Genomic DNA, 24,559 nt, shown 5'->3' with positions numbered 1-24,559 from the left:
ATGGAAACTGTTAATCCTTCTGTCACTCAAAGGGGGCCTGGCTGGTAAGACAACAAGTCAAGTTTGGCTCTTGTGACACACCTGATATGCTTACAATTCTTGGAGGGGGTTTTTGCCTCCTTCTCATGCTTGTTATGTTTATTTGGCAGGAAATTATAGCTTTTTCAGAAGGGACCGTATTTTTTTAGAAGCCTCTGGGTAAAATTAACCACCGGGAACTTAAAGACGGTGCATAAACACAGCCATATCTGACTATTTCCCTTCAGTAGTGAAGAGCTTATCAGAACATTTCAAGGCAAATAAGAACCTAACTTTTCAATTTTGATGTGCCCTTCCTGTTTAAATAAGATGAGGTTGTGATAGGATGAAGTCGGAGCATCTCCTCACCCGAGATTAACTATAATGTTGAAACTAACTGCGACCAGAATTTACACTTTCTTTTCTGGTCTCTACTGATAAACGGAAGATTTACATTTCAGGAGACACTCAGAACTTAGAGAAGGAGAGATTTCTTCCTCTCTGGTTCATTCCTCCCTGTTTTATTATGCAATTGTCTTGGTTTACGTTCAACTGTCTGCACGGACTCGAAATGCGGCCAACCCGGTAAACTAAAAAAAAGAAGCCACGCCGACTGTTTTCTTTACACAGTCGTACAGATCAAATGTGATGTTGAGGGACTCCTGCAACATCTGCCTGAGAAGTAAAAATATACCTAAAGGCTGACACTTTATACCTGGATGTGATCACCTTTAAAACTCAGACAAAAGAGGCGAGACTTAACATCGGCAGTCACATTTGATGGATCCGCTCCCTCTGACCATTTACAACTCATCAAACAAATACATTTAAATTTATACAGAGTGCAAAGTGCGGCCTTTTGCAGGGCTGTGTTTCCATTTCCATTGATTTAGCACCTCACCTCGAGTCAGTAGTTTCACTCTGATATATCTATATAGCCTGCAAACGCAAGACAGCGAGGGATAAAATGCAAAGTGGCAGAGAGTTCTCTAGTTTACATGCATATTCATATTGATGTCTATGTATACCTGCTCTTGAGCTGACATCTGTATGCATTCCCATGAAAGCCTATTAGTTCTGATTTGCATCCGCGCTCATGTGTCCGACTGGTCAGTGCAGTTGTTTACAGTGTTTACAAGGCGAGGTTGTTCTCAGGCGTGCACACAAACAATTAGATCCTCTCCCAGATGAGATAGCGCGGCAATTAAATGTTCATTAATTTGCTTAATTTAAAGGACATTGCAGGGAGGGTAAAAATGAAGCGCCTCCCTCTGAGGCTTGGGAAACAAGGCCCTTACCTGAGGCAAAGACTCCCACTCTCATTAGAATGATGATGGTGATGATGGTGTGGGACGGAACGCTCTTTCTCCTGCTCAAGGTTAGGGATATGTAAAAGTGGGCTTCTCCTTAGTACACACATACACAAAAGAAAGGAAAATATAAAAAGAATAGTGTGCAGCTCGGCCGCATGACTCACAGTGTCAGAGGAAGAGGAGAGTGGACACCGTTCCAATTTCCATCGGAGAAATGTTAAATTTCATGGGAGTAATTAGTGCAACATTGGTTAATTACTCCTGTGCTCCGATCGTTTGGCTGGATCTCAACAAAACAATTTACAGTCATCCTTTCTTTATCACGGGTGTTACGTTCCACGGATAAGGAGGGTGCATATTCGTACAAATTCCTTATCTTCATTATCTATCTGCTATGTCGTTAAAATTCCCCCATGGATGGATCTGCTGCTGTTTCTGTACGATAAGTCCATTCTCAGTTTATGTGCACCGGAGGCTTCAGATTTCCACATCATACTTTCATTTCATTTGGGGGAAGTCACCAATCAAGCTCAATGGCCCATGTTCAATGTGCACAGCGAGAATTCCGAACGTCAGTAATGAATTTCAAAAATAGAAGCGTGCCATTCTCTGTGCATGCATCATTATCAGGAGCGGAAATGTAATATTCAAGTTCAGGAACAAAAGAATCAAAACGTTTTTATGACTGGACGGGTATGCTAACTGTCTTGCTCACAGAATCTCGAATTTCACTTGATTAGGAGGCTGCACAAATCTAACAACAAGCTGTGTGAAGATGCTAAGCTAAGCGCAGCCATGATCATTAGGGAGGGTGTGATTTAGTGGATCGCTGCTTCGTCTGCGCGACCCTTCCTGTCATTTTGTTATTGCAAATTTCCTTTCGCTGCACTTCCATCAGTGACTTTTAAGTGAAGCAGAATATGTTTCATTGTAATTGGAAATGCCAGGTCACATCAAACTATTACCTGAAGCTGGTTAGTCACGCTAATTACATTTCTTGCACGTAAAGCATCCCTTCAATGAGGGCAAAACAAATAAAGCGAAACGTTGCGTGTTGAAGCCTGCAGAGAAAAAGCCTTTTAATGAGCACACCGCAGGGTTGTCTTTAGTTAATTGCTCTCTCATCATAGTGCATCATCTGCCTTGTGACATATGCATAAGAGGGTTGATTTAATGCGGAATTGAGTCAAAGAGCTACATTGACAGCTAATTATATGGGTGTAGAGTTTATGCAAAGCTTTCTCGGACCTCTTTTTTTCCCCCATTAATTTGCTGTCACTCGGCAACATTTTGCAGCTAAGGTGTTTTCTTTTTATTCAACGCAGAGAATACGCGTCACGGGCCTGTCTTCACCCAGGAGCCCAGCGACAGTATTTTCCCTCTGACCACTGATGATAAGCAGGTGTTTATCAATTGCAAAGCAAAAGGAAACCCACCTCCTCATTACAGGTGAGTGTCTTTCATGGAGGAAAGTGTTTCATTTGATTTTTGCATCAAAGCAGACGCTTTGATATTTTGTCATGTACCATTTTTATTTTTCTGGATCTGATCTAGACAGACAGACAGATTGTCTGTCTAATTACGGTACCTACATTACTAATTACCCCCCCAGAAATATGCAATAGGACAATAAACATTAAGTAGAAATTACTGTATTTGCATAACTGAGAACTGGGAGTAAACTGCTCCTCAAACAAAGCAATTGTTATTTTTCAATTTATGTCCAGGTGGAAAGTGAATGGGAGAGAAATAAGCACAGACCCAAACTACAGCTTTGGAGAAGGGAACCTCTTAATCAATAATCCCCACGTCATCAATCATGGAGGCGTGTATCAGTGCATCGCCACAAACGCATTCGGGACCGTTGTCAGCAGGGAGGCAAGAGTACAGTTTGCCTGTGAGTACATGTTATTTCTTTTTGTCCCGATATACTGTGTAATTTTAAAGAAAGGAAATTGTTCAGTTGCAATTTGCTTTATTGTGATAATGATCATTTTCATGATCCATTACTAGATTAATCATTTAATATGAATTGCTGTATGAAATGATTAGCTGTGATTTAAAGCTTCCATTAGCCCACATATTATAGTTTTACTTCTTTGTATAATCCATTTATTCCAAGTAATTACAGAAGCAGCCGACTCAGATGATGTTGGATCATCGGTGCCGCTGCACAATTCATGCAATCATATTTGTTTCTGGTGAACGTTCCAGCACCAACTGATGTAATGAGCACACAAGAGGAGATAGCAATGCACGGTAACGTTCGTATTCCTGCGTGCATTCACGTAACAACTTTTGATAAGATTCCTGGTTCACCAGGGCTGAATTAACCCTGTATTCACTGCAGATGAAAGGACTGAATCTGATTGGCCGTGGCTATCACAGCCTCTTACAATCACTTTAATGCATTGTATTATTTTTGATCCGATCGTGAGACGAGAGAGCCTGTTCACAAAAGATTATTGATCGATTGATTGCTTTGTAACACGCCGTAGGGTTTTACAAATATAGCTTCAAGTGTCAAATCTTTTTTAACTGACTTCCAGCATCTATAAAATCGTATCAATTATTCATTTTCCATTTTACAAACAATAAGCTTACACATTTCCATTGTTTTCCATTTCCCATAATTGCCAATGCTTACCTTTCTTTTGTAGTGCCAGCGGAACGCATGAAGAAAGATATGATATGATCCCCCTTCCTGTTTGTCTTATCCCTCTTGAGAAGTGGTTGATATTTACAAGCCTTTGCGATTGATTTGTCTTCCCACTGTTTGTTCTCCTGCACAGAACTACAGCATATAATTGAAGGTGAAAATAATCTCTCCAAGTTCAGCTGGTGAGGCGCCCCCCCCCTGAACCCATGCTGTGATATTAATGTTGGTGGGAGGTTAGGGTTTGAAGCGGCGACCTCTCGGTAAAGTTATTGCAGCCGAACAAACAGCCTGACTTTCAAAGCTTTTATTTTACTTTCAACAGTTCTGCAGAACTTCACCAGGAAGTCAAGGAACACTGTGTCGGTGAGGGAGGGTCAAGCTGTGGTTCTGCTCTGCGGCCCTCCGCCCCATTATGGAGGTACAATGGTCTGTCTTATCTCTTCTGCATTGTCTCACAGTCCTGTCCACCTCAGTAATCTGTTTTGTTCCCCACTCTGCCAAGGAGGTCAAGTATTTGCCGCCGTTTATCTGTCTGTCTGTCTGTTTGTCAGCAAGAAAACTCAAAAGGTTATGGATGGAGCGTGATTACATTTTCAGGAAATCTTGGGAATCTTACCAGGAACAGATGATTTCATTTTAGTGATCATCCAGGAGAGATCCTGGATCCTGGATCAGTTTGAAATTTTCCTTAACATTGCAGTCAATGGGGCTTCAAAATGTGTTCCTCAATATCTCGGTTGATTATTGACCGATGTTTATCGAATCAGACACAGTAATGTAGTTGGGGGGGGTATCTCTTTCTCACCACCGACTTTAATCCAGATTGGATCCAGAATGGGGTCAGGAAAAAATATACAATTTTAACGTTAAAAATCCCATTTATGGATTCAAGAATCAGTTAAAATACACATCAACTCTGATTCACTTTTACTTTTCATGGTTGGTGTTATAAAGATACCAAGAACAATTTAGAACCTTTTGGTGATGATCCAGATCACCATGTGGACGGTGTAAATCCAATTAGGAGGAGAATGAGCCGCTTGGCGGAGCTCTGCGCTCTCTGAGTGCTTTTCTATTTGTTTGTGCAATGTCATACCGTCCCATTGTCTCTTCCTGCTTCTGTTTTCACTACATCTGTTGGACAAATAACTTTTTATGATGAGTCATCAGTTTATCTGTACGCATGCATCGTCGTCTACTTTTCTGCTCCTGTGATCCGTGGCAACGCCATCATCTATAAAGTCGTCGACGTTGCACATCCCCAACTGTTTTTTCTTCTTGATTTGCGTGACTTGTCTGTGGGTCATAAAGGTTGCCGGCGGCTGCCGTGGCCGAGTGAGCATTTATCCCGTGGCACAGCTGTCGGTAGGCGCATGCGTCTGTGTGCTGCTGATTAGCAGAGCCTCAAAGTGGTCTGCACTCCTGCAGCCATTCGGTGCCCACCAGTGCAATTTCACGCCAGTGTACCAGACTTCCTCTGCTTTTCAGTTGCCAGCCGAATCCTTCGTCCATGTGGGATGCCACAGTTAAACAATTTGCCCTCCAGCCTCGCCTCCCTCTCCCTTTAAATTCCCTCGATCTCTTTGCGTTTCCTCCTAAAGAGAATATAGTGACACATTTGGTAGGATTTGTGCTGCGTGATAATGCTTGCTCGAAGTGTTCTGAAATTGAAAAATGCCGCAAAATGTTCTTCTTTTTTTCCCCTCGTGAACGGATTCACGTTGTCACAACGTATTCATTGATTGCTTGATGTACGTAGAATTTGAGCAAAACAGTGGGGAACCATATTAGAAAACAATAATCTGGAGCGTATTGAGGAATCGGTTGGTAAGTGGTCTAAAAGGAGGCGTGCTGAGAGTCGATCTCTGTCAGAGGACATGCCTGCAAGTCCTCTGTTGCTCTGAGACTGCATATCTCAAACAGAGCTGGTCTCTGACAGTCTATGATCATGAAAGGTCTGTCAGTTTCTGCCCTGACTTTAGCTTTAATGATTTTAATTCACTGGTTTCCCTCAAGTGAGACTTTTTAACCATCTTCCCAGTGAAAAGGACTGACTGCATGTCATGTCTCTGATCCAGGAGGGCTGCACTAATAGTCAAGTGCAATCCACGGTCCCTGCATACTTCTCCCGCCCCCTCCCTCTCGCCTGCTATGCTTCACACTGTTTCTTTTCATTCTGATTTTAACTTGATTCGCAAAGAAAGAATGTTCATTTTCCAGCTAAAACTCATCCCGACAGTGAATCCATGCTTAAATGTCGAGGCAGGATTTGTCTGCATGGCTAGTTATTGTTAAGAAATCACACAAAAATACCAAAATCAATAATTTCAGACATGAAATTCACATTTAGATGAAGCTCAGCGGCTGATATACCAGTGGGCGTGTTGTGTCACGTAACACGGATGCAATGAAGTGCGACTTCAAAGACTAATAAAACACCCCAAACTGCTCAGAGGTCGATAAAACGGCAAGATGAAGTTTACAATAATGAGGGCTGCAGCGGACTTCGCTTTTTCACTTTACAATCCGTGGCGGATGCCCACGCTTTATTGCCGGAGGACATTGAATCATTGCAAGGGACAGGGAAGGACGACCCTGCCCTCTTTTGACTGGACCCTATTACTGATCTCCTTGCTGAGAATAACACAGGTCCATTTGTAAAGAATGATGGGTGAGCACTACATCAAACAGAGGCGTCAGTCTGAACTTGACCTCAGTGCAGGCTTTCCCACCCAGCTTGGTATCAAGCAACTCCATCAAATTCAGAATACGTGGTAGCAGGGGCTAGGCAAAGGCGTGGTGATTGGCTGTTCCATTTAATCTATTGCAGATGGGTTTTAAATTGTGCTGATTGCCTACCAGTCTAATGGGACATTGTCACCACACTCAGAACGAAGTTTTTTAGACCATCAGGAAGCCAGACTGATAAACTCTGTCGAGGGAAAGAAGAAGAAGAAGAAACAATCAGTGTGACGTGTTGGACAGTCTTAAAACGTCGAACACATAAAAGCTACAAAAGGGAGACCAGAAATCTTTCACTATTATTTTGTGTTTTTACATTTTGAAAACATTTTGCTCCTGTAATTCTCCTGTAAAATATCACCAGCCTACTCATCAGCAAGGCAGCGATTTCCCTCCATTTTCCCTTCAGACATTTCTATATATAGCTTTAGATGTGTACATATACCATATGATGGTCCTTCTTGGGTATGGTATTGAAACGACTGTCTTGCTTTCCCTTTCAGAGATTAAATATTCATGGCTTTTTAACGAACAAAGGAGCTTCCTGCAACAGGACGCCCGTCGTTTTGTCTCCCAACGGACGGGTAACTTGTACATCGCCAAAGTCGAAGTCTCCGATGCCGGGAACTACACGTGTGCCGTGAGAAACATGATGGCCAATACTACGGTGCTCAGCTCTCCAACCCCTGTTGTGGTGCGAACAGATGGTACGCATCCCGGCTTTGCCTCTGCTGCTTCCTGGTTATCTCGCGTGCACTGAGCAGACACACGCTGCTTTTGCTTAGTAGCAAAGTTTTTTGCACCATCTCAAAGACTCTGAACCAGGCAGGGTTAAGAATGCAAGAAACTGTCTCTGTCTGCATGATGGCCTATATTTGCATAACCAGAAATGTAGTCTAAACTGCATGCAGGCACGCACACACACACACGCACAGCAATGAGCTTGTCACACTCCCTTAACCCCATTAGGACCATTTACATTTACCACTTCAGAGCTATGCTTGGCCAGATATGTAATCCAAACTCATCCGTCCGCTGAGCCCAAACGCTGTTGCACAACGGCTTCAACACGCCCGCTCGCTTCTCTGCCGGTGTCATCCACGCCACAGCTCTTTCATTCGCTACGAGCTACAGGCAAGTGTCCGTCCGTGTTTTGCGCTTTGACTGACATGATTTGGTTTTCGTCCCACACGCAGCGGTGATGGGCGAATACGAGCCAAAGATTGAGGTTCAGCTCCCCGACACACTCCGAGTCCCGAAAGGCTCATCAGTTAAACTGGAATGCTTTGCCTTAGGAAAGTAAGTGTGAGAAACACGAGCAGCTCATTATGCTGTCAAATCGTGGCAGCGGCGAGCATGTGATCGGCGTGACCTTGGGTGTGTGTGTGTGTGTGTGACCTCTGCAGCCCAGTGCCTTCTATCACATGGAGAAGAGCAGACGGAAATCCACTCCCTGGCAAGATTAAAATCAACCACTCCAGTGGCGTTATGGAAATCCCATATTTTCGCCCGGAGGACGCCGGTGTGTACGAGTGTGTCGCCGGAAACAGCAGAGGCAGAGATGTTGCCAGAGGAGAACTTCTATTCCACAGTAAGAAACCATGTTTCGTTGTCCTTCCCATTTCATAGAGATGAATAATATATTTTTTTTATCCTTGTATATTTTACTGGAGGTTTTATTTAGTTATTTATTGGTCAATGACAACAAGTCGTTTATTATTTGTACTAAAGTATTTTATATTTCAGGATAATGTGGACTTAATTTGTGCTCATCATGCATTCTTTTTGGAAATCTACCATTTCTATTTGTCCTCCCGACTGCACTGATGGCTGGAACACTCTGAGATAATTTTTTTAATGCAGTGAAATGCTGTTGTTGTTTTCCATTTTCAAAGCGTCCAGTTTGACATCAGCAGCGCCGACGTTTAGCGAGTTCATTTTGTCTCGTGCTTTTTCATGTAAGCTGCGATCCAAGGTGCTTTACGCTTATCGTGTTTTAATTGGTTATGCGCTCAAAAGACGGTATATAAAAACACAAAGTGCAGACGGGAAATTGAAAGGACCCGTGATCATCGGTAGTTGTTTACAGCAGTGAAAAGCAACTAAATACTGAGTTTGTTAACAGTTTGCCTGAAGCGGGGTAAGAGATTCACAAATCCTTTATATGAATACGATTAGGAAATTAATTGGATTTGATGTGACGTTTAGAATTATACTCTCATCGCAATGTCTGAGTCAGAATCCTTGACTCTGTGATTCACTTGAAAAAACTCAAATCTGATTTGATTGTGTTTAAAGTTCCTGCTTTGGCATTTGCTTCGTTTTTTAAATGTGTTAAATGGTTAGATTCTTATTGGAAAATCAAAATGTGACTCTTTCAGAAAATCTATTACTTTGAAAATGAACGATTTGTCTGTCCTCCACCTTCAAGCTGGGAACTTTTGTACTAGTCATGCAAATGAAAGAAAGGAGTACCCTTTAATAACATCTCTGCCGAGTTTACATGTTGTGTTTTGATGACATGGCTATTCCTCATAAAGTGTCTTAAAGCCAGCATTTAGCCCCGGAAAAATATTTCTAGCAATACTACTACTCAAATGGAAGCTGTATGGACAAATAATGCATAAAAAAAATGCCTATTGCTAGCAGAGGCATCATTTGGCACTTTGTGGCAAACGCACATCATCCTGTTGGGGCAACTTCCGTAGCACGCTCTGTTTGCCAGCACAACTCATGTGACTCTGCGCATGTATTCAAGGTCAGATCATGACCTTGAATACAAGCGGTGGTTCTGGTTGATTGTGCATTCATGTTTCTTTTTTTTCTTTTTTTACCAGAAAAGGTAAAAAAATATATAAAAAATGAAATAATACATAGTTTTACTGAAAATGATGCAAGGGAGAAAAGAGACTGAATGGAGCAGAGGAAAAGACTAGAAATGTGTATTGAATAAAAAAATAAATTACAACGACTGACACATTATCTGTTAGTCATGAGAAATGCACAATGATTTAAAACATCAAATAATGAAGGAAAGGGATTTCTGGTTTTACTCATCAATCCTGTGCAAGTGTGAAGTGTAAAATGAGCAGACTGCTTTCATAATCATTATTGGCATGACTATCAAGAGGTTAAATTGTGTTGCGTTTTGCTCAGTGGTTAACCTCCCCTCTCTCTTCTTACCTCTGTGTGCAGCTCCTTTGCTAAACTGCATTTTCTTTCAGTTAGTTACATTAATATTTTGGAGGTCAACTTAGATCAAATTAGATATAACTTTTAATGAGCAAAAATCATTTCTTCCCCGGTGCAGTTAAACTGCATAGTTTTTTTACTTTATTTTAGTATTTGCAGATAACAAGTTTGCATCCCTCTAACTCTGTGATCTCCGTGCGCCTGATAGGTCGGTCTGAATGGGAACTGGACGACGAGCTGCTGCCTGAGTCAAATCGGGAGCTAATTGGACGCAGATTCCAAATGCAAATCGAATGGAACATGTAGTGCAAATTTGCCGTGGCGTTCGTTCATGCCAATCTGACACACGTGCTGCGGATCCACTCCAGTGGTCAAAACAAGGATCCGATTCGCTTCGCATTAAGAGAAGATGCTCCTTGTTCACGCAGGGTTTTAGCAAAAAATAAAAAAAAGTATTGGAAATATCATTCAACTCATCTGGAAATAATATATTAATTAAAATGAATATATCTCGAACAGATTCCTTGTCATTTTTCTAAGATGTGGAACATCTGCACTGGATCCAGACTCTGAAAGACGCTCAAATGGCGATCGATGCCACACTGGAGTGGGAATGTAAAGCCGCCGGCAAACCGAGGCCCACGTACAAATGGCTGAAGAACGGACAGCCGTTAGTGGCACAGGTGAGACCCTGAAGGTAACACTGAAAGTTTAAGTAAAATGACTGAGCTGGCCTGACCTGCAGGGGAGGATCCACGTGGAGGCCGGCAGGCTGACCATATCTAGGATAAGCCTTTCAGACTCTGGGATGTATCAGTGCGTGGCAGACAATGAACAAGGAGCCGCCTATGCCAGCGCTGAGCTCAAAGTTGTAGGTGAGCAGTTTGTTTATGCGGTGTCGTTCACGCTGATTAGAACTGAAGGCCGTGATGTACCGTGCATGCATGGAGCCATCAGTGTAATAAAAGTGCAAATAAATACGGAGCGGCCGTCACGGCCTCACTCTCTCATTTGCATAATTCCTTCATACAATCAGATGGCACCGCAGTGAAATGCAATTTCAGTAATTGCTGCTGATGCACTTGACATTTTTTCTGCTGATGCACAAGGCGAGACCAACGGCCTTAACATGGGTCTGTTCCTCAGCCTCCCCGCCCGACTTCAGCCGGCGACCCGTGAAGAAGACCACGGTAATCCAGAGGGGAGGCGAAGTGGTCTTACAGTGTCGGCCCGACGCCTCCCCCAGGGCCGCAATCTCCTGGTGGCGAGGGAGCGAGCTCCTGAAGGCCGGCGGGAGGTAGGGTATGCACCGCTGGTCATGCTACGATAGCATCTGTAAGGGTTTTCTCATGTGGTGATTTTCATTTCCAGGACTCATTGTTATTTATGGTTGAGCTCAAGGGGACTTTGGAAGTCGGCGTTGCATAGCACAGTGTTGTTTGGTCCAAGACAAAAAAATAAATTCCCTTCAGATAAATGCCTTAATCCTCACTGGTGATATATATTAGTTTTATCTGGCTCCCTTTTTTTTTTTTTACTGTAGATAGACAGGAAGTGTAATCTGTGGGGAGCAAGACAAAGAGGGCACTGATTCCAAAACCTAAAAGCATCCGGTCCTAGTCTTTCACGGATCTTTCAGTTGGTCAAAAATGCTGGATGTAGAATCAATCTGTGAGGAAAGGAATAAAGCAACAATGATTTCCAGGTGCTCACAGTTAGGAAATAGTGAACTCCAGGTGAACCAGATGCTTCCATCCCTTCAGACAGCTGTGAACAAAAAAAGGAGATGGGAGTTGATGAAAATATGCTTTTTTTTTCTTATTAAAAGAGTGTAAGCAATACAAATAAAATATGCTCTCTTCTTATTTGATTTGAGCTTAATATTTGCAGGTAAATACACGTGATGCTCATTCATTTTTATTCTTAGAGCGAACGATCAGAGAATGAGTAATAATAATAAAAAAAAAAAGAAATTATCTTGCCAGAATAAACCACCTCCTCAGGAAATACGTAGCTGTTATTCATGATTTCATGTAATACGATGCTTCTTTTTTTGTTGTTGTTCTTGTTTTAAAATTATTTTGTTTTGGCCATTAAAGAGCAAATTCTGTATAATAAGACGAAGAAGAAACAAAGAGCCCTTTATTGTGTTTCGTTTTTTATGACACTCAAGACTAATTTTACTAATTTTAGTAAGTAAAAGAAAATCATTTTTATTTGCATCCTGGCATTAGTAAAGTGCACAGTAGCACCTTCCCTATTTGCCCCTCTCTGTTCCTTTTGGGCTCTGGCTTGGTACAGCCGTGTTTCCACAGAATGTCTGTAAATCGTTGGACCTGGCTCAGCAGGAGAATCATCTGAATTGATTAGTCATCATGTTTTTGATGGATAGGTCATGAGGAAGAGGTGGAAAAAATTACCCAGGCATAACTCAGACGGAACATTTGGAAAAGAAGAGAAATCCACATCCTGGAATGGCGTTTGTCTCCAATCCATAGGGTTCTTTACGTTTCTATTTGTTTTGCAGTCATTGCCCCTCAGGTCGTGTTCTCAGTGCGCCTCTCTCACTCAGCGTTTGATATTGTTGTCAATAAATCAGCACAAAACGCCTCCTGTCAGACATGCTCTCTGGGTCTCAGTTCGGCTCAAGTGAATACATATTTATTCTTGGAAGCCACTGTGAAATTGTTTGCTTTCTGAGCTGGCTGCTTGCTGCATTCCTGTTTGATTTACTCAATCCAAAGGTCACGGGAGAGGTCAATCTGCCTTGTTTATGAATGCGGCTGCATGTCGTGCAACCTGCACCAAAACAGGCAAATGTGAGCTAACAACAGCCTTATCCTTATCGCTAGCATTAGTATTTATATTTTTATATAACAGCTCTTGTCATTGCTTTGCTCTGCAGCCTATATGTGTAAATCACTGGATGTCGTTTCAATATATTGTTTTTGTCTGCTCCTGTTCTGTATCACTATCTCTCTCGCTTTGTTTTTGACTCTCCTCCTATCTGTCTCTGTCTCTCCCTCTCGGTCATTGCCTCTCTGTTTTTCTACCTCTCTCTCTTTCAACGCAACCGGTCGTCCACTATGAGCTTTTGGTTCTGTTTGAGGTTTCTGCCTGTTAAAGGAAAGTTTGTGTGCTTGTTTTTATGGGCCAAGTTGTGTTCTGTCTTTTCCCGTAGGTCTTTCCCTGCTACACCTGCAGCGCTATAGAAATAAAAATGAATGTGTAAAAAAAAAGAACATTAATGGAGCCAATCGCAGCTGTCTTTGGGTGGGAGGCGGGGTTCAACCTGGACAAGTAGCCGGTTTATCGCAGCATTACCTACAAAACTAGAAGAAAAATGATCATATGGATTTGAAGCCACTTTAATGATTTCAGGCGTAGTCAAAAATGACAAAAGTAAAGAATGTATTTTATGTCAGAGATTTAAGGAAAGGAAATGATTTTCACGGTTGAGTCCCATTTTTCCCGAGAGGGAAAGATCTAATTGTCCACATTTCCACAAGGGAAATATATTCCACAAAAGTAAGTCAAATGCGGTTACAGGCAGACACCGATGGTGATTCAACAGTCCCTTGTGCAATTCATGTTTTACATCCGTTTCTTTCAAAAGCTCTCATCAGACTCTCTACTTTACGTCTCCCAAGAGACGAGCCTGGCTTTTTTTTCCCCGAATGAGATGCATCTATATGTCGGTGATGTGTCTGTCGAGAATGACTCACGGGATGTTAATACTATCTGCACATGTTGAAGAGAGATAAGGCTGCAGGTAAAGATCCCTTCTCTGCAGCGCCGCTCTCCTCGTCCTATCGCCTTCCTGCCTGAACCTGGCGGCCTGCTGCGTGTCCAATTAATAACTGCATTTAAGCCAGCCTGTCGATACTATGCAGCAAAGCCGGTGCACTTCAGCTCAGATAATTGTTATCTTCTTAGGAGCCTAAACAGAATTTTGTAACCGATTGTGGCGCCTCCTGTGAAATAGTTCAAAGGGTTTGATTTCAACTGGAAAGTTAATAAATTGACCGGTATCAACACGTTTCATTCAGACAACTTCCGGCTTTTGTTTCCTCAGATGGACCATCACGGAAGACGGGACTCTACGCATCACCAACGTCTCCAGATCCGATGGAGGCGGGTACACGTGTTTGGCCAGAAACCACTTTGGCACATCGAGCAGCACCGGGACGCTGATGGTGAAAGGTATTTCTTCCTTGCAGGTTTTTTGGTGCTGTGCCTTTTTAAACCAGGGGTTTAAACTTTTGTTAATGGGGGAATACAATACCAACTCAAGCATGAAATTGATAATGAAATATATCACCGCTTTATGTTCCCGCCGGTTTGACAGACATATAAGTCATCGGGGGTTTTGTCAGCTCTGAGTTATCGTTCGTGTAGCCGGGTGGGGCAAAGCGCCGCCTTCTATGGCTGTGAGTGAGTAATATTTTGTCACCAACATTTCACATAAAAAAGAGCTGCTGTCGCATTTTCACATTTTTTGGGGGTTTTAAAAATAATGATGATTATAGAAGGAGGTTTTTATTCTTCTTCCTCTCTTTCGAGCTGACAGTGTGATTGCAGCGTATTTAAATATTCATTACTGAGTTATGGAAGGCATTTGCTGTCTAAGTGAAGTTACTTAAGGTCACCTAATTACACGGATAAAGCACAATCAGTCTCACTATTCTGGGCAAATTAAGCTTTATTACCTTCTTCAAGGCAGATGCAGCCTTACAACGAATGATCCTTTTTTTTCTTTCTCTCGTTTGCTTCAGAGCCAACCAAGATTAGAGTTCCTCCTTTAAGTTTGGACGCCACCGTGGGGCAGAGCCTCGTGCTGCCTTGCGAGGTATCCAGCGATTCATCCCTCAATCCCGTCTTCAAGTGGTTTTTCAACGGGAAAACCATTGATTTCAACAGGAAGGACCATTTTGAGATGATTGGAGAGGTATGTTTTTTAACCCGCTGCAAAAAAGCATACCTTGATGCACTGGGCTTTTTTTTTTTTTTTTTTGCTGCAAGCGCTTGTCCAGCAACCTGCAGAGATTCTAATAAAGTACTTGGGGGGGCTTTAATCCCATGTTTCATGAACTTTATAAGAGATCCTGAGATGCTTAAGATCCTACAGTGTGTGTTCTCATCTCAGGGAAAACCCTGCAAACAGGAATGACATTTATCCAGCCCAGAGGTGATTTATCTGAATGAAAACAATCAATGAATACAGGAGCCTACAATTTTGTAATCACATGATTTGCCCCCTCACGCCGGGGCCCTCTGGAGCTGCTCTACAGCGCTGACATTTTCTACAGCGAATGTCATGGTGACAGCTGGTTAGCTCACCTCGCCTTTCGCTTACAAAGACCCAATATCTGAATTTTCCAGGTGACATTCATGTAGCTGCATTAAAGCTTTGTAAAAAATCAAGAATGAAAAGAAAAGCAACTGTTGCAAAGCAAGTCATTTACGTACAGCCTTTCTGTCAACTGGGAAGGGAAGGGAGTTTTTTTGACTGCCACATCATTTTTTTTTTTGCTCTCAGATGCTTTTATGGAGGATTGACATCACAGGAAACGAGAAGGAAATGTAATTTCTTTGGATATATATATATACTACATATGTTAATAGAAATGATATGACTCCGTCATTAGGGATTTGCAGGTGACCTGATGGTGAGGAACGTTCAGATGAAGCATTCTGGGAAGTACGTGTGCATGGTGCACACTGAAGTGGACACCGTCTCGGCAGCAGCAGACTTAATTGTCAGAGGTATGCATCCTCCTCCTTCCTTACGGTGCTTGTCATTCTGTCGCTCTCTATGGAGGTTGGTAGAGTTTTCTTTGTCTTCTTTTCTGTTTGGTGTGTGTTTGTGTGTGTGCATTAGATTATGACACAACTATGTCTCTGCTGTCAGATAATAGCTGTATCACCAGGATGTCAGTTTTAAGAGATGCACAGAACAATAATAGGGTTTAAGATTGACAGCCGACAATGTTTCTAAATTAAATAATTATTTTTATTTTTAACCCAGGGCTCTATGATCGGAAACATTCCAGGCTTTAGCTCGTGTAATTTGCATACAGCTACATCTTGAATAAAGTCCACCTGGGATTTACATGTTTTTAACTCCGCAATCGGAGGTGACAAATTAGCAAATCAGTCTCACCAATTATTGAAAGTCAAGCAGCCAAGGTGAGGATCCAGTGTTGTCTGGAAGGTTGCACCATCATGCCACATGGTGCAGCATTTACTGTATAGTTATGTATGCATCAAGCATTACAGATGCCCAGTGATGATTGCCCCACTGCTAGCAGTCCCACTGAGGCCTCGGGGCAGATTTGAGGGTTTAAGGGAAAAATCTCGTGTCATTCATCCAGGCCTTTCCATTGGATCTCACACGGCTGCTGTATGGCTAGTGGTAACACAATTACGGAATGGCAATCAGAGTTTCATTTCTGGCCATTATGAGTTCGTTTATTGTTAGATAATGATTTTGCTCCAGTGCAGGCACTACATTTGTCTCCTCACGGATCTTTCATTCCAGGAACAAAATAGGCCAATTTACCTAAATTGTCTTCAGCCGACCATGTTTTTTGTTCAGCGTTTAAATATCATAGAACTTCAATGACAACCAGGGAAATGATCGTTGGATCATGTGCTGAGTCTGTGGCGCCAGAAAGTCAGACGGTAAATGCTTTAATTTGGATTAATCTGTCCATTGATTAGACTGGCACTCCCAGTAGAATCCGATGTAGCAGCAGTGGTTGGGTTTTTGGTCACTTAACACCCACGACTGGATCTGAATCAGCCATAGCAAGCTTTGGAAGCTGATGCCAGCCTTTGTTTCTGTACGCTGCAGGGCCTCCCGGCGCCCCAGAGGGCCTGGTAGTTACCGACATCACCGACACCACTGTGCAACTGTCCTGGGGACCTGGACCAGTTAACCACAGCCCTGTCACCATGTACGTGGTGCAGGCCAGGACCCCATTCTCTCTAGGGTGGCAAACTGTGAGAACAGGTAACAGCTGCACCATATTCTCAATTACGCTCCGTCGATAGGGATTGAAAGCATCAAATATGAATTTGTGGTTTTGTCGGATGTTGTACTCCCTTCATATATTTTGCTTTTAACAGAGAAAGACTGAAGATATTTCATAGAACCCAAGTTTGTAGAGCAAGCATGTCAGCGCACAACAAGAACGGATTCTGTTGCCAAAGTTATTCCCTTTGCTGAAGCTTATGGAATATATCAGAAAGTGTAAACAGAGCCCTAATGTTCATCACGTTCAAACAAAGCTATGCAGGAGTTGTTTTCGGCAAATCCACATATCTGAGCGATTCAAATATCTATGCTGGATTTCATTCTTCTACCCAAAACAAATACTTTGATTGCTCACAAACAGGCATTCATGTAATATATTGACAGACAGTATATATCAGAACACGATATGGGCCCGGCCAATCACAGGCCTCCGATATAAGAAAATATCAAGTTTGTGAAGACACGGTATGTCAGCCATGACCTTTGAAAATACATTTAAAGCTGTAAAATTGTCAAATACATTTACACTGTGTAAGATTCTAAATATATGTTCATTATACTGGAACATTTAATAGTTAATAGTTAATGCCCATCAGCTGCAATGAAACCCTATTTGAGAATATTTGAGAAGCTTTTCAAACATTGTCGTGGAGCTGTCGTTCAGATGAAAGGTACTGTAGCGATCGCGAGGGCGGGTCACTGTGTGTGTGGGCGGCGCAATGCATCATGGGAGTGACTGGGTTGTGCTTTTGGCACCATGAGTGAGAGGGGTGTTGCGTTGAATGTCCTCAGCGCAGCATCCGTGTGCAGTCAAGTCGTCCTGTGTCACAATAAAGGCGCTTGTTGACACAAGCTCAGTTCCAGTGTGGTTCTTCTCCTTGAGCTCGCTACAGTACTTTAATAGGCAGGAGCAAAGTATTAGAGATGTTTCTCTGCTCTCAGTTCCCGGTGATCATATCTGCAACGTAGGTTCATTTAGGATTACATTTTGTCTTCCTAGAAGGTGTTGGTTTAAGTCATAATCTGAAATGTAATGTCGGCCACATCCACTGAATCTCCTCTTGCGGCTTATTTAATTCCATTTAGATCACATGTTGAAGGCATGCCAACAGGTTTGTTTGTTTGTTTTGAAAGGTTCTTGCATTTGTTTCAAACAATGTGGAACCAAAAAAAGAAAGAAAGAAAAAACACTCAATCTAAATTCTAAATTCTTTAATCCTAGTTCCTGATTCTGTGCCTGGACAGATGATGCGTGCAACTGTGAAAGATTTGAACCCCTGGGTGGATTATGAATTCAGGGTGGTTGCAATCAACAGCGTCGGCGTTGGAGAACCCAGCACGCCGTCAGCGCAGATTCTGACCAAACCTGCAGGTATCCCACCCCGACTGTTGTTTTCCTTCTAACAAATGAATCGTTCCACGCTCCATGTGATGGTGATCAGTCCGAAACGATTCTGTCAATACTTTCATTACTCGTTTTAAACATGGAAGCATCGCTCTGTTAGAGACTGTGTCCGGCCCGGTGGAACCGGCCTGCCGGCTGGACCTCTGGGCCCCATTCTTGAATGGGTGTTTATCCAATAGAGAATTTCAGAGTATCCAAATAGAGTTGTTTGTTACAGTAAAACAAGTTATAGCAATTACACAAAAACAGGTCGCGGAGGAGATCAGTTTATTTGACTGTCTCTGCAGCAGGTCCGGAAGAAGAACCAAGAACATTCCAGAGTATAGACTTTAAAGAACTCCGTTGCGCCCCTCCTTATTTGAATCAGGTGTGGTGTGTCCTCAGCCTTGTGATTCATCGTGAAGTGTTGTGCAATGACTTTGTCGTACAAGCATGAATCAGCATTTTCCATCTCTTAAGGAAACATCCTTTAACTCATTTATTCCTCAACCGGCGCCATGATTAAACTCTCAATGAGGGGATCAGGAGAAAACATGACCAATACTCAGATGCCACGAAGCGAAGCTATGAGTTTGTCTGTTAAGAGCAGCTGAGTGATTCCATCGCTCCGTGTAAATCACAAGGGAGCCGGATTCCTGCTGGGCCTCACGTGGCGAGGGCGTGCGGTGCTCGCCTGATAAAGGTACGGTACACGAACAGTAATCCCGATGTCAACAAAAACCTAATTTGTTTGTTGTGCGATGAGCCCATTTTGTAAATAAGAAGCTCCGCCGACCAGCTGTGATCAGCCAAATTAAGGTTGGAGGGTTTTATTGGAATCCTCTGCACCTGCCTGGATGAGTCCAAAATAAGGGATTATTCCATTTCCTTTTTTTTGTCTGTTTAGTGCCCAAGGTTGCACCAGTGGGTGTGAATGGCGGTGGAGGGGCTCGAGGAGAACTTGTCATCACGTGGGAGGTAAGAAGAGCACATTGTGCTTCTTAGTGGGCATTCTCCGTGACGCAGAATTCGTTGACTCTGTCGAAAGGGTTTCTGGCAGCGCCATTCTCTTCCCTTTCATTTCAAGGCCTTGCTGATTTGCTGCCTGCTGACTCGCCCGGTTACGTAAACCAAAACAGAGATACGAGGGCTAGCGCTAATTTCATGTGCTTGGAGCTCAAATCGTTTTTGTGCTGTGTCTACTTTATTTTTCTGTGACATCCTCATCCAATCTCTGCTCGCGGTTGCGTTAAAGGCGTACCTTTTCTGCCCTCGCTTCAGCCAGTTCCAGAGGAACAACAGAGTGGGGAGGATTTCGGCTACGTTGTGGCTTTCCGCCCACTCGGCAGCAACGCCTGGATCCGGACGGTTCTGGCATCGCCTGACACAGGCAGGTATATTTACAGAAGCGACAGCGTTGCGCCTCTGTCCCAATTCGAAGTGAAGGTGGGAGTCTACAACGGCATGGGAGAGGGAAGGTTCAGCCGTGTCGTCAGCGTGTTCTCTGCGGAAGAAGGCGAGTCGTACGGCCCGTCAGGTTAATCCAGGGAAATGTATGCTTTGGCATGTCATTTCAGACATGCATAATTCATGCTCTATCATATCTAGAGCCCTCCGAGGCGCCATCAGGAGTGTCGGCCCGTGCTGTGTCATCATCTGAGATCGAGGTGTACTGGGAACCAGTTCCTCCAGGATCCAGAGGCGGGAAGATCATAGCATATGAGGTATGTCAAAGAAAAGCTGGAATAAGAAATATTCAAACAAGGAGACATTAATCCACGAATGACTGGCAGTATAATAAAATTGTGTATAACTATTAAACTAGTGTGTGTGTTAAGTTTTTTGTGTGTTTTTTTGCAAGCTAATTTAGCAGATCGAGAGGGCATTTGGCAGACATCCCATACCCAGACTCGAAACCGCGGCTGTCTGAGAGCTGCACCGAAAAAAGAAATGAGCAAATTAAAAAAAAGGAAGTGTGAACACCATACATCACTACCCGCTACAACAAACGCTCTCAGAGGACGCGGCTGTGGAAAACCAAGACAAAAATAGCCGCATCTCCCAAACGCAGATATTTCACAATCTAGTTTGTTCTCAGGGGGCCCATGCAGAAGGTTTGAGGTCATCGCCAGTGTTTGATTCACACCTTGCTTCAAGACAGGCGTCATATCCGGGAGCCAGAAGGAGCAGTTGGTGTAAATTCATACTACAGATTTAAACTATACAATGAATCAGCAAATTCAATTTTAACAGCTTTTTGTAGGTTTGTTTGGGACTGTTATGATTAATTATAGATGTTTTATTAAAATGGATGATTTGGATTATACGGGCCAGGCAGAAAACCAGCAATTTTACTGAAAAAAGGCCGCTACAGCAAACGGCTAAGTTTCACTTTGGCATCTAACTTGAGCAACATAGCAGATGCTGAGTTTCATTCAGAAATGCAATTTAGTTTCAGAATTCCATGACTGAATGGTTACAAAAACTGAAACCATTTTTGAAATACTTAATTGTTCCACATTGTTTGAAACAAATGCAAGGGGGGGGGGGGGGGGGGGGCAGATATGACACTATTTAAATAGGGATTCAATTCCCACTGTCTTTCCTGTGGATGGATTGGATTGCAGCGGCAGAAAGCTAAGCAGGAAATTCTCCCCAGCAGCATTCTGGGAGATCCTGGAGAGTTCTGAATGTTATTTCCCCAGGCCAGGCTCCGCTATGTTGTGGAGTAGACATTTGGTATTCCCTTACATGTAGAACTATGTGCATATACAGCAGTACTCAGTACTTGTGTTTGGTAGTCCTTATCCTTTGGGTAAACCAGTTGACTTCTGAGCATGTTTGGGTTCGAGGGAAAATCTTTTGAAGTTTCTCAGATTCTAAAGAATCTTTTGGCTTGCAGAGCACATTGAATAAACAGATCAATGTAGGCTGTTTGACGCCCAAAAAACACAAGTTCTCTCTATCAACTCCGAAAACAATATGCATGATCCAATCGTCATATTAGTCACCATCGTGTTTAGTCGACTAGTGGGCTAACATAAATTCACACAGGTGTCTTTGCAAAAAATATTAAGAATGCGCTGTCTCTGTGTGGTGTTCTTACAGCCTAATGAAGTCAAAGCGGACGACCCAAAATGAGGCCGCATGTATGTCTGACCTACTATTTCATGTTGTGCTTCCAATTATAACCGGCCCAGGTTCTCTTCTGGGAGAAAGGATCTCAGCAGAGCGAAGCCCAGAGAGTAAGGGTGGCCAACACCTCAGTTCTGCTCTCTGGCTTTAAGGGCAGCACCGCCTATCGAATCTCAGTCAGAGCCCAAAACAGCGCCGGACTCGGACCCTGCAGTCTCGCTTTTAACATCACTACCAAGAAACCACGTGAGTCCACACACTCAAGGTCATAAAAGCACTTTGTTTCACTGTTTGTGTAATGAGACTATTACTGACATTATTTTTGTTTCATTACCTGGTAGGTATTTTTAGGTTCCAGCTTTGCTTCAATGCCTGCATGGAGACAAATAAAAACTTTAACAACTTTACCCATTTATTTTTTTTATGTCTCTTAGCCTGGCTTGTTTATCTGCAGCCGTGTGATTAATTAATATATTTCAGTCATGAAATACAATATATTGTAACTTTCCAACTGCTATCAGCTTGTGGACCCAGGAAAAAATGTTAAATTAGATTTTTACTTATACAACTGAAAGGCCATATATTTTAATTGGCTTTTTGTAATTTTGCTCATTACTGTACAGTGTTCAAACTTCAACTGTTTCAACCGTCATCGTCAAATTGAACCGTTTCATCGATCTGTTAGATAAAAGGACTTGCGAGGCCAGCTGACACACCTACTCCCGAAAGAGAAAGCAGAATAATAGTTTACATCTTTCAATAATCAACAATCAAACATTGTTTTGGCAACGCAATGAGCGATGAATGTTTGTTTGTTTGGAGCGTGATTGAACGTGTTGTGATCGCACTTATTCTAACAGACTTCGCTCGTCTGACATATGTTTGAAATGTGAATAAAGGGCAAGGCACGAGGTGCAGATTGGCTCACAAGTTATCGAGAGGTGAAATTCAGAGCTTTCAGAACTTTAAACCTTGAGTCATGTGTTCATTTGTGAACTTTGTGTCTGTGTGACCTCATATGTTGCAGCCCCAAGTCAGCCTCCGGGAAATATTCAATGGAACCTGGCCAATTCAAAGATCTTTTTGAATTGGGAACATGTCGAGGCGACGCAAAATGAGTCCGAGGTGACAGGATATAAGGTGAGTGATCGCGTCAATCCCAGAACCGCAGATACAGACGGAGCTTCAGCAGCTGTCATCCCAGTGAAAGGGTTTCTCATTGCTGGAGAAAGATGGACCTCAGCACCCCAGTGCTTAAATTATAGATCGGCCATGTCTGGCCTTTCCAATTCAAAGATCTGCTCCAGGTGAAAAAATGAAAGACGTCATGCCACAGAAGAAATCCCACCTCTTCCAATCAGTACAACAATGAATTGCATTTGATCCACTTTGAAAATATATACATATTTTTTCCCCGGGGATTTGCAGCCACGCTCATTTAATGATGTATTTCGCGCTGCTCTGTTGTAAGCGAACATGCGGTGAATGTAGAGGAGACTGATTTAAGAATTTTTGAAAATGCAGTAGTACAAATTAAAAGGGAACACGACTGTGTTCAATTAAATTCAGTTCGCTGTGCCGCAGGTTTTGTGTGAATGATGAAATGAAACATTATGCCTCATTTTGATGAAGATGAAACTGCGTGCCTGAATGTGTAAAGCCGATACAGAAGCCTCTGCTGCTGGATTGTGAGTCATCAGGACAATTCTTCTCTCCACAAGGCATTTTGAACCCATTACCTCCTCCTGGGAGGGACGCCATAACAAAAGTCTGGCCGCACAGACTCCTCGTGCCTTCGGGGCTTTATTTTTAGCAAACTAGTTCAATATGTTCACTGACAGTGGGTAAACGTTAATTTTCCGACTGCTGTGTGGCCAAGGTATGAAATGTTCCCTCCAATATCCACACTGTCCTCCAGGTTGTGTATCGCCAGAACTGGCACGGCAGGACTGCTGTCCTGGAAACCAATAAGACCAGCGTGGAGCTAAGGATCCCATCAGGAGAGGGCTACCTCATTGAGATTAAAGCTCTGACCGAAGGCGGTGATGGCACCAGCAGCGGGCCCATCCGCATACCAACGATGTCCAGTAAGTTTCGTATATTCTGCTGCATGCAAATTCAGCAGAGTCAGTGGGATGGATTCTGTCTGTACTTAATCCCCCCCGTGGCACTGATGCTGTTTATCAGCTTTACTGTAGCTTCAACAGGGCCTCCAGAACACGCAGCGAAAATTAAATAAGACCGCCCCAGTGAATTAGGAAGAAGAGATGCTGCTCCAAATATAAGGAGGTAGAGGACTTCAGGTACCGAGGGTCAACGTTGCAGAGTGATGGAAGTGAAGCATCGGGTGCAGGCGGGCTGGAATGGATGGAGGAACGTATCAGGTGAGCTCTGTGATAGGAGAGTGTCGGCGAGCATGAGGAGGAAGGTCTACAAGACAGTGGTGAGGACAGCCATGATGAATGGCTTAGAGACAGTGGCTCTGAGGAAAAGACAGGAGGCGGAGCTAGAAGTGGCGGAGATGAAGATGCTGAGGTTCTCCTTGGGAGTGACCAGGTTGGATAGGATTAGAAATGAGACAGTAAGAGGGACAGTGAAGGTTAGATGTTTTGGAGACAAGGTCAGAGAGACCAGACTTCAATGGTTTGGACATGTCCAGAGGAGAGATAGGGAGTGTATCGGAGGACATTGGAGTGGCTGGTTTTGGGGAGGACGATGGACGAGGACGACAAACTGAAAGCGGGCTATCCCTGTTGTTTAGATTGTCAAAATGCAATTCCTCTGAAAATGACAACGACGCAACTCTGTGCATGGCGAATTCTGGTCCAGCCTAATGGACGTATATGAACAAAACAGGAAACAAAGCCGTTTGATGGATTGGTGTGCGTTCACCACAATCTCTCACCACGTTTTAATGCAGCTGTAAAGTTATTTTCAAAATGACAATGCGATCTACGCGGTTGATCATCTGTTTTCCTTTCTTTCTAGGTCTTAACTCAGAGGGATGTGTGCATCCGGTTCCACAGAGGATTTGTTCCATCATCACGATTTTTCTGTTTTGGGTGCTCATTTTGTAG

The 24,559-nt window shown here is 43.1% G+C and overlaps 1 protein-coding gene across 1 annotated transcript; it reads left to right on the top strand.

Moving 5' to 3' along the window:
• LOC137897965 (contactin-4) lies at positions 1-24,559 on the top strand. The gene is made up of 21 exons (XM_068741963.1): positions 1-44; positions 3,059-3,228; positions 4,313-4,408; positions 7,236-7,439; positions 7,929-8,031; positions 8,139-8,323; positions 10,465-10,607; positions 10,670-10,799; positions 11,071-11,221; positions 14,000-14,127; positions 14,700-14,872; positions 15,573-15,690; positions 16,781-16,939; positions 18,186-18,335; positions 19,255-19,325; positions 19,629-19,863; positions 19,956-20,071; positions 21,548-21,728; positions 22,510-22,622; positions 23,401-23,569; positions 24,471-24,559. The coding sequence occupies exons 1-21, from the start codon at positions 1-3 to the stop codon at positions 24,557-24,559; spliced, it is 2,928 nt and encodes a 975-aa protein (XP_068598064.1).

The sequence above is a fragment of the Brachionichthys hirsutus genome, chromosome 8 (assembly GCF_040956055.1).
Source record: "Brachionichthys hirsutus isolate HB-005 chromosome 8, CSIRO-AGI_Bhir_v1, whole genome shotgun sequence".
Taxonomy (NCBI): Eukaryota; Metazoa; Chordata; class Actinopteri; order Lophiiformes; family Brachionichthyidae; genus Brachionichthys; species Brachionichthys hirsutus.
This window is presented reverse-complemented; position numbering and strand designations above follow the sequence as displayed.